At 40.5% G+C, this 10,585-nt stretch overlaps 1 protein-coding gene across 1 annotated transcript in view; it reads left to right on the top strand.

The window, feature by feature from the left end:
- The first annotated feature begins 710 nt into the window (after positions 1–710).
- PLCL1 (phospholipase C like 1 (inactive)) overlaps positions 711–10,585 on the top strand; it is a 235,793-nt gene continuing 225,918 nt past the window's right edge. Inside the window, exon 1 of the mRNA XM_087707449.1 lies at positions 711–1,498. Coding sequence (XP_087563575.1) covers positions 1,235–1,498 — 264 coding nt within the window. The 5' untranslated portion in view covers positions 711–1,234. The remainder of the gene's footprint in view (positions 1,499–10,585) is intronic.

The raw sequence follows: 10,585 nt of genomic DNA, 5'->3' as shown, positions 1-10,585 counted from the left end.
CTGCAGGCCACTTCAGCTGACTGTTATCTGCAGTTCAGCGGTTCTAATCTCACCGGCTCAAGGTTGACTCAGCCTTCCATCCTTCCGAGGTGGGTGAAATGAGGACCCAGACTGTGGGGGCGATATGCTGACTCTGTAAACCCCTTAGAGAGGGCTGAAAGCCCTATGAAGCGGTATATAAGTCTAACTGCTATTGCTATTGCTATTGCTATTTTGCCATCTAACTCGATTCAGTAGGCTACCTGCCTAAGACTTTTCACTGCATGGCACATGTATTTATTCGCTGCTATTCTGTGGTGCCTTCCAATACAACAACTGCCAAAGGAGCTCGCAAGCAAATATAAATAAAATAAAATAAAGCCATTGCAAACGCATGTTCAATGACTGAGACCCGCTCTCAACGAAGAACGCGTTCCTCTTTCTCTTTCAATGTACACCAGCCCGCGCCTCTCCCCCCCCCAACCCCTGCCCGCGCCCCGTGCGCGCGCGCGCGCGCGAGCAGAAACGCGCGCACATTATCCCTTGGCCACGCCCCGCGGGGCAACGATAGGCCGCGCCGGCTCCGATCAAAACGCTTCTCCCGCGATTACTGGCCCTGGCTGACGTCTATCAGTCTCGTCTGTCAAAAAGCAGTCCAGGCTCTTGTCTGTCACAGGGGAGAAGAGTAAGAACGGCTGCACTTCCTGCTGGTTGGCGGGCTTCGCATGGCTCGGAGAGCGTCTTCCTTGGCGCGTACTTGAGAGCAGCGCGTCTTTCTCTTTCTCTGTTTGCCTATACCTACCCATCTACCTACCTATATATATAGCTATAGCTATAGCTTTGTCTAGCTATAGCTGCCTCGTGTATGTATGTATATGTGCATATATGAGATGCGCGTATTAATCTCAGACGGCGAGGAAGAGCGTCTCCGTTTGGATGGGCGTGTGAGGGGGGTGGCTGTTGCTTTGTAATTCTCTGCGGCTGGAAAACTCCCTCATTGTCCAAGTTTAGCGCCTTCCTGCCCCTCCCCTGCCATCCACCGCTTCTCTCCTGCAGCCGCGCACGGGCAACTACTAACCTTGGGGCTCCTCGAGCCAGCCGTGGATTTTGAACCGCGCCACCCTCCCCATGACTCCCCGGGAGAAACTTGGCGGGTCGGCTGCACTGCAGTGAACGGGGCTCTCTTTCCCGCCGCTCTTTCTGTCGAAGTGGCCTCCCGCAAGTTGAGACTCGGCTTGGTGGAGCGGGACCCGCCATGGCCCAAGGCTCGGCGAACCGAGAACCTCCGCCCGTGATCCCTCCCAAGGGCGAGGAAGACGCGGAGATGTCTTCGGAGCCCGGAGCCTTTGAGATGTCCGCGGCGTCTCTAGGGAAGAGAAGGGAACGGAGGAGCGGAGTCTTGCTCGCCGGGACCGGCACCGTCGCCGCGGAGCGCTTTGCCAGCACCCTGGCAACCGACTCGGACTCCGGGCTCTTGGAAGCGGCCCGGGCGACCCCTCGGAGGAGCAGTATTATCAAGGTACGTTCAGATGGCTTTGCCTTGCATTGAGGTGCCGGGGACGCGCCCAATGCTGCCCCGACCAGGGCAAAGGTAGCAGCTGGCGATCGGGCAGCCGGGAGATGCCCGCTGGGCGCTTTCCTTGACCGCGGTGGGAAGCCCCGGAGGGTGTCTTCGCCTTGGAAACGAGCACCCGGGGAGTGCAGGAGGGCGATGGGTGGGGAAGGAAGGAAGGAAGGAAGGAAGGAAGGAAGGAAGGAAGGAAGGAAGGAAGGAAGGAGAAAGAAGAAAGAGAGAGAGTCAAACGGCGACTCCGAGGCTGCGTGTTGTTCGGCGCGGCTGCTCCCCGAGAAGGTCAAACCAAGAGTTCATTTCAAGCCCTCGGTGGGAGATTTGAGGAATGGAGGTTGAAACGATGCTCTGGCGAGAAGCCCCTGGGGCGGCAGCGGCTCTTTAACTTTGCATTTGATAACCAGCCCGGTTTAGGCTGTTTAGGGGAAGGAGAGTCGACTCGGGGGTAATTTCATTTCAAAGAGAGAGGATTGGTGGGGGGGGGGGGAGAGAAACTATCGGAGGTGAACCTCTTCATCTCTTCTGCGATGGCTTCTGATAGAGAGAGATCGAGAGATAGATAGAGAGAGATAGAGAGATAGATAGATAGATAGAGAGAGAGAGATAGAGATAGAGAGAGATAAATAGAGAGATAGATAGAGAGATAGAGAGAGATAAATAGAGAGATAGAGAGAGATAAATAGAGAGAGATAGAGAGAGATAGAGAGAGAGATAGAGAGAGAGAGATAGAGAGAGATAAATAGAGAGATAGATAGAGATAGAGAGAGAGATAGAGAGAGATAGATAAATAGATAGATAGATAGATAGAGAGAGAGAGAGAGAGAGATAGAGATAGATAGATAGACAGATAGATAGATAGATATAGATAGATAGATAGATAGATGATAGATAGATAGATAGATAGATAGATAGATAGATAGATAGATAGATAGATAGATAGAAGCACGGGCACCGTCCGCTTTGCTTCCAATAAAATGATATCGGATTATTTTTTTTAAAAAAGGAATCTGCCCACGAAACAGTCCATCCCTTTCAGTACAATGGGTCTGTTTTCTTTCCAGGATTTCCCCGTTAGGATCGCCTTCTCCAAATAATTACCATTCAAATGCCTTGGGGTTTTAATTTCAGGCATTTCCGATGAGCACACGGTGGCTGGAGGACTAGGGCATTCTGGGGTTGCAATCCCGCATGGCCTTCATCAGAATAATGGGGACGGGGTTTTTTGTTTTTAATTCCTCGATCAGATCTTGCACGTGAGAAGGTTACTCTCTCAACGTGACAGTGTATGTGTTAATGGCTTTTTAACTGCTTTTCATAAGTCTGAAAAAGTAAATGGATGAGTGAGAGGAGAATTCTGTGGAGGAAAAGTTTTTTAAGTTTGCTTTAATTTCTTGCCTTTATTTCTCTGTGGCATGTTGTGCTCTTTATTAGTGCATTAAACATCTGGAGGGTGGTACAGACCACATTAAGCTATTCTGTCTAAGGAAACATCAGTTACTTCAAATCCTGCATTCATCTATTTGTATGATGTCTTAAAATATTAAGAACATCTGGTGCACACACATTATGTATAACTTTCTTTAAAATCTTTTTTTAAACCTAAAAGTATATTTAAGCTTAATTTATCATTACAGAAACAGGTAGACTCATATCAGAGATGCTCTTCCAATAGTAGATACATCTATAAACATTACTGGTATAATGGTGACTACTAAATGGGGACCAGTATAGAGATGATCAAGCACAAGAATCCTAGTTAAATGTAGAGAACCACAGTAGTTTTAAAAACAAAATAGATATACATGTGTGAAGGATTGTAGGTAATGAGGCAGAAACAGGCAGAAGTGAAACCATTTGTGTCCTATGCAATAATCTGTACACACACTCAAAATTCATCAATTTCTCATTAGTATTCATATGCAATCAACCACCAACTCTTTAGTGAAATCAATTATCTCACACAATCTGAATCAGCTAAGATTAATATGTGTTATTTTTAAAATTATATATTAAAGGCTTTATTGATTGAAATATATTGAAATATTTGTTTTACTAGAATCACTGGAGAGGTTAGTGTTGACAGAAAACGACACCATTTAAAAAGGGGGAAATTAGCTGTTACAAATGCAAAAACATTAAAAAAATGAAATAAAAATTTTTTAAGTTTAGAAATGCTGGGCAATTTCCTTTAATCATTTACAACAGAATATGTTAAAAGCTAATATTTTAAAAGATTGCATTCAATTTGTTTATATCTATCCAACCAGCCAGTGTCTCTGCTGTATAAAAATAACGTGATTGTTTCATAAGGATTTTAGAAAAGTTAATTTTTTTACCTTCTTGCCTTTTTTTCTGAAAAATAATTTGAATCACGGGATAGTGAATGAAATATTAGGTAGAATCTAAATGGTCAAAGTTGCAGTCCTATGTACAATAACTTGAGAGCAAGAATGATTGAATTCACCTTCATTAATTCTGAACATAATGCATTGGACTGCAATGCATTCTGTGCACTAAAGAATAAAGTGCTGACCTTTTTCAACAGCCATACAATATTGGTTAAGAATGTTGAGAACTACAGTTTAAATGCATCCGGAAAATATTGGTTTGGAGAAACTGGCAGAATCACTAGGGAAGAAGGTTTCATAAAATTATTTAGGAAAGTATCACTTTTCTATTGTGTAGTTTGCTTGCTTGAGACATCTATTCATTTGTTTCCCTATATTTGTACCTAGCATTAAGTTAGAGTGATTTGATTTTGCTATAATTTAGATCAGTGGTTCTCAACCTGTGGGTCGGGACCCCTTTGGGGGTCAAACGACCCTTTCACAGGGGTTGCCTAAGACCATCGGAAAGCACATATATTTGATGGTCTTAGGAACCGAGACACCAATTTTATGGTTGGGGTTCACCACAACATGAGGAACTGTATTAAAAGGTCGCGGCATTGGGAAGGTTGAGAACCACTGATTTAGATCCTATGAGCCCTGAAATGGTTAAGAGGCCATGGATAATTTAGCATAGCAAGGATTTCACAATTGCCATGAGGCCTGGTTCTAACACACATTATTAAACATATCTCCTAAAAGTCTTCCTTGAGAACCAGTAATGATTGATGCATTTCTAAAACCATTGAATTTTGATTGAGATAGCCCAATACTCCCCTCCCAGCCAATGTAATAGCTGTTATTGATCAGTCAAATATTGATCTTCCTGCTCTGCTCGACTCTTACATATGTAAGCAGTCCTTCAGATAGCATGGGTCAAGCCAATTTAGAAGTTAAAGGCCAAACCCAATGCCTTGAGTTGAATGCAAATTCTGCAGCATAATGTAAATACTCTGTACAGAATAGGTCCAATATAGTATAAATTAGCTTAGCTCCTTAAGCATGGGCTGCCACTCATGCAAATTGAGCATGCATGTACGTGCACACCCACTGTTTGCACAGGTGGGGATGAGTGTGCACACATGCACTCGCTAACCACTTCTGTGCCCTGGTTCCAAATGGCTCAAGCCTGGAGATAGGCTGCAGCCCGGAGTTGGAGACCCCTATTGTAAAGTGTTCAGAGTCTCTGCATCAGTGAGATAGCAATAGCAATAGCAGTTGGACTTATATACCGCTTCATAGGGCTTTCAGCCCTCTCTAAGCGGTTTACAGAGTCAGCATATTGCCCCCAACAACAATCCAGGTCCTCATTTTACCCACCTCGGAAGGATGGAAGGCTGAGTCAACCCTGAGCCGGTGAGATTTGAACAGCCGAACTGCAGAACTGCAGTCAGCTGAAGTAGCCTGCAGTGCTGCATTTAACCACTGCGCCACCTCAGCTTGGCTAGAGAAGAATTGGATGTTACATTGCAAGGGAACCGGCTACACTACAGCATTGTCCAACAGTGAAGTATCTCAGCGTGATACTCGACAGGACACTCTCCTTTAAATAGTGTTGTCTGAACACTAATGCTAAAGTCAGTTCAAAGAATAATATCATCAGGAAGTTGATAAGCTACATATAGGGAGCTCAACCATCTATGTTGCGCACATCAGTTTTGGGCCTTGAGCATCTCTGCAGCAAAGTATGCTGCTCCAGTGTGGGGTGAATTTGCACAAGCGAAACAAGTTGGCATTGCCGTCAATGAAGCAGCACACTAAGTGACAGGATGTCTCAAATCTATACCAACTGAGAAAATATATCCTCTCTCTGGCATCTGGAGAGAAGTAGTAGCAGATGCTAAGAGAAGTAAGCAAGAGAATGATCCGCAACATCCTCTGAACAGACATAAGCCCGACCCCACAGACTCAGATCTAGGAACAGCAAGAACAAACATTATGGCAAGAACAAGGATACCTGAGCTAAAAGATGCTGGTGAAGCTAATTCTATAGATGGAATGGTTATGACTTTTGGGTGCCCATTCATTTCCTACTTGAGTGCAATTTGCATTGTTTTTGGGAACTGTCTACTTTTGATGTGGGTTGAAATGGTGATGTAGTCAAAGTTTAAATGAATTGCTTAGTCCAATTTGAATTTTTAGGATTAGTCTATTCTGATCTTCATGACTAATCAGTTCTGCATGGTTTGAATAATCTTTTTTCGTTTTTCAGAGCTTTTTAATTCTTCCAGTAAACCAACAATCCGTTATACTTTAAATCTGTTTCTTCTGAATGTATTTTCAACCCCTTTCTTCAAACCCCTTTTCTTTCCAATGTAGTTCCAAATAAAATGAAGACTTAGCTCATATCATGCTTGCAAAACAATTAAGACGTTCTATATTAAAAAGTAGAGAGATACAGTGCACTTAAGAGTTACTTGGTAGTATTTGTAACTTCAGTTGCTCACCTACATGCTGCCTTTTATTTACTATTTTTTCTTCTTCTATCTTCACAACATTTAAACCTCAAATTTGCTTGAAACAGTTCAGCACTATTAAGTTTAAAGCATCGTTATAGCTCTTTAAAAAAAATACATTTAGCGTGACAGAAACGTTTGTGACTACGCATACTTGTAGTATTTTTTTTAACCCAAGACAGTTTCCTGTTCTCTAGTTTGCCTTGATGTTATTTTCTCATATTTATAGAATTAAAAATAGGTTCCAGCTCTGAGGTTATGTTCTGGGAATACTAAGCATGAAATTTCTCTGTCTGCAAGTTTTTGAGAGAAAGAAAGAGGTGGTGCATTCCTGAATTTAATATGCTGTTACTCCAAATTTAGAGTTGACATTATAAACCTAATAGAGTGGCGCAATCATGTGCCAGGATATCATATACTGAAAATCAAATAAACAATATGGCTTAGTTGTCACAGTGTCAGCCTGTTCCAAATGCAAAAACTGTGCCAATTTGAGACTAGACTTGTATTTTTATTTCATTATTTTTTGCATTATTTCTTTTGGAGATATAGGGCAAAGAGTCGCATCTCACAGAATTTCCTTCTAACTCCTGAGGTTCACACCTTTATCCTTCCCAGTCAGTTTAAGAGAGAGGTAGTTTTACCTCCGCAAATGTGCTCCCTCTCCTGTGTGTGAAAACAAAACAAAACAAATGTGAGAAAAAAACAAGAATAGATGGGGGCAAAGCACAGACTGAAATATTATATTTTACACAGCTCCATTGGTAAACTGGAGAAAATCCTGGTCATGTCAGAAAGTTTACACAGCATCAAGGGGAGAACATTTGTGGTACAGCATGTCTGCATTTATGAAGCTTGGGAAGCAGTGTAGATAATTGACAAAGGCTACAACCAGAGGACCTTCACATTTGAATTGAAATACAATATAGTCATGTACTTTACTGAAGTGTGCTTGATTTCTCAGTTAAGATGCTTCACAAGATGGTTGTGTGCAATCTATCTTTTTCAACCTAGGAGTCCTCATAACGACGGCTGGGTAATTTAGCGAATTAAAGTCAAACAAAGGTGGAGGGCATGAAGTGGGTGAAATCCAGTTGAAAATATTGGCATACGGTATGCAATGTTACCATGTATGTCTGGATTTATTTATTTTTTTGCTTATTCTACATAGTTTCCCCCCCTGAAATATACTGTTGAATATGAAACAACATTATATTGCAGGAAAAATAATATTGATAATAGGTACCAAGATGAAAAACTGCATAAGATAAAATCACTGTTTTTCTTTTAAATACTGATTTTATGATTCTTTATGCTTTCCACTAATTAACAAAAGTATAATGTAATATTTCCTATATGAAATTCTTATTAAATTACAAAGGTTTTCATACTTATTTGAGAGTGCTCAAGTACAAGAAATTATTCCAAGTCCTGTAAACTGAAGTTCTAAAAAGGTATAATTTCATCCTAATCTATCAAAACATTGGAGATTGAAAACTCTACAATTCACATGCATTATATCTATGTGGAAAAAAATGGATGAAAGCATCAGTGAAGGGCTTTTTTGCTTTGTTTTTGCTTAGTTTTAAACTGCTTTTTAAAGTCCAATATAGGAAAATCCTCTCTAAACTTAACAAAATCACTGCATGTCCTAGTAGAACAATGCTTTTTCCCCCCAGTAACACTCACTGCATGATTAATAGTCATGCTGATTTCATTCGGAAGACAAATCTATGGGGTACTTTGAGTTTGATTTAGAAATAAGTGCATGTGTTTTCTTATCTTGTACTTTGTTCATGTGGTCTTATGGATCTGATCTTATTTTAGTTTTTAACCTGATGTTGAAACCAAGTACAGCTAGCCCTTTCCAAACTGTTTTCCAGATGTATCAAACTCTGAAATATCTAACCTGGGGTTGAGAAAGACTACCGTAACCTAGATTTCTTCTATTTTTAATCCTGATTTATGCTGTATCCGTTAGATTCATTTGAATCTTCACTGAAATAGTGCCTGGCCAAATGACATATTGATGATATTTTTTTTACAGCAGATTGCAAACTAATAAAGAAAATACTATAAAAATGCCATTTTGGGGGCTATACTGAAGTCCATTGCAGGAAATAGTTGAGTGCATTCCCTGAAGAAGAAACTCTGTTCGTGAATTCTAAATATGTCAAGGTTCTGCCCTCATCTAGTCTGTTTTTTTAAGTTGATTTGCCATCTTTCTACATGCAAGAGTTTCTTTTTCTTTCTTTGAATATTTTTGCTGCATAGTAGATTTAGAATGGAATGGAATAGCAGAGTTGGAAGGGACCTTGGTGGTCTTCTAGTCTGACTCCCTATTTAGGCAAGAAACCCTACACTATTTCAGACAAATGGTTATCCAATCTCTTCTTAAAAACTTTCAGTGTTGGAGCAGTTTATAAGTTCTGGAGGCATGTTGTTCCACTAATTTATTTATTTATGAAATGTATATGGCTGCCTATCTCATACAAGGTAACTCTGGGCAGTGTACAGTAAGATCAAAAATTAAAACAATAAACAAAAAAATATATAAAGAAAAACCCAAGATGTCAAAAAGGACCTCCTCACGTCATTAAACATGATACAAGCCAACACATGGGCTTTCTGTTGGCAGAGGACCCCCAGGCTTGCTGGAAAAGCGCCTTTTTAAAGGATTTTCAAAAGGTCACATGGTCCAGGACCAGCATCATCTCAATGGGGGCAGCAGCTTAGCTGATATTGATATCATTTGATGATATCTTCTATCTAATATTGATCCCATATGCTAAACCTGGATGTGTAACTTGCTTCATGGTATTTTGAGATATACAGGGCTAAGTAGTGTTGATGAACTCAGTAAGTTTAAACACAACAAGTGTTTAATATTCAGTTATGAATTTTTTAATTTAAATTAATAGCAATAGCAATAGCAGTAGACTTATATACCGCTTCATAGGCCTTTCAGGCCTCTCTAAGCGGTTTACAGAGAGTCAGCATATTGCCCCCAACAATCTGGGTCCTCATTTTACCCACCTCGGAAGGATGGAAGGCTGAGTCAACCCTGAGCCGGTGAGATTTGAACCGCTGACCTGCTGATCTAGCAGTAGCCTGCAGTGCTGCATTTAACCACTGCGCCACCTTGGCTCTTGGCTTGGCTAAATTAAGTTCTTCTCTTTTCCATCCCATATCAGCAGTACTCCAGACAAAACAACATTTTACTGTATTACCAAGGCTGTGGATGTATGACCCTATTTGACAACTAGAACAAACATTGAGAGATAGAAGAGAAGAAGTTTCTCTCTCTCTCTCTCTCTCTCTCTCTCTCTCTCTCTCTCTCTCTCTCTCTCTCTCTCTCTCTCTCTCTCTCTCTCTCTCTCTCTCTCTCTCTAAATGCAGTTAAGACAGAAATGAAACTTTTCTGATATCATGTACTTGTTTAGAAGTACAACTTTGACTTCAGACAGATTGAATATCTATTAAGAGTCATATATGGTTAATTTAAGTCTTAATTCTCTATTCAAGACAACTCTCTTGGTTTTCAACACTTTTTTTAAGAATAGGAAGCTGTGATGCAATTACTCAATATTCTTTCAGTTTTGCTGATGTTTGGCAACATATCCCTTAACAAGGGTTTCTGCTGAATTCAATGTTTCTAAACAATTTTTTGTGTCAGCAATATTTAAATAGTATTTCACCTTTAGGAAGAGAAATTTAATAAATTATTATAATTTTAGACTTATTTTAATATAGAGCTGTTCATTTACTTCAATTCTTGATTAAATTAATATTGGGATAATCGTTAATTGAAATTTCAGAGGGGGAAAATAAAAAGCATAGGAAAAACCCCCAGACCTCTCAGGATACCATTGGGAAGGAATGTCACAAAATAGATTAATTCAATACAGTGAGGAATTTTCCACAGAAAAGTGGATGTCTACTTTTATCTACAACTTCTGCAGTTTATAAATCATTGTCATGGCTTCCAGTCCAGGTCATCATCATCAACGCTATGATCTTTCCTATGGTTTTCAAATGGATACAGTTTGCATATACCACCCATACTGCAGTACTAATTTCTCCTATAGTTTCCATCTTTCTTGGCACCTCTATTGCAAATTCAAAGATGAAAGAAATTAAAAATTGCCAAAAGAAGCGAAGAGTCCAAGCATTCCCTTTCCCTTCTCTTTTTT

Source organism: Thamnophis sirtalis, unplaced genomic scaffold (genome assembly GCF_051295495.1).
Source record: "Thamnophis sirtalis isolate CommonGarterSnake01/CBP01778 unplaced genomic scaffold, rThaSir2_p1.2 scaffold_1, whole genome shotgun sequence".
Lineage (NCBI taxonomy): Eukaryota > Metazoa > Chordata > Lepidosauria > Squamata > Natricidae > Thamnophis > Thamnophis sirtalis.
This window is presented reverse-complemented; position numbering and strand designations above follow the sequence as displayed.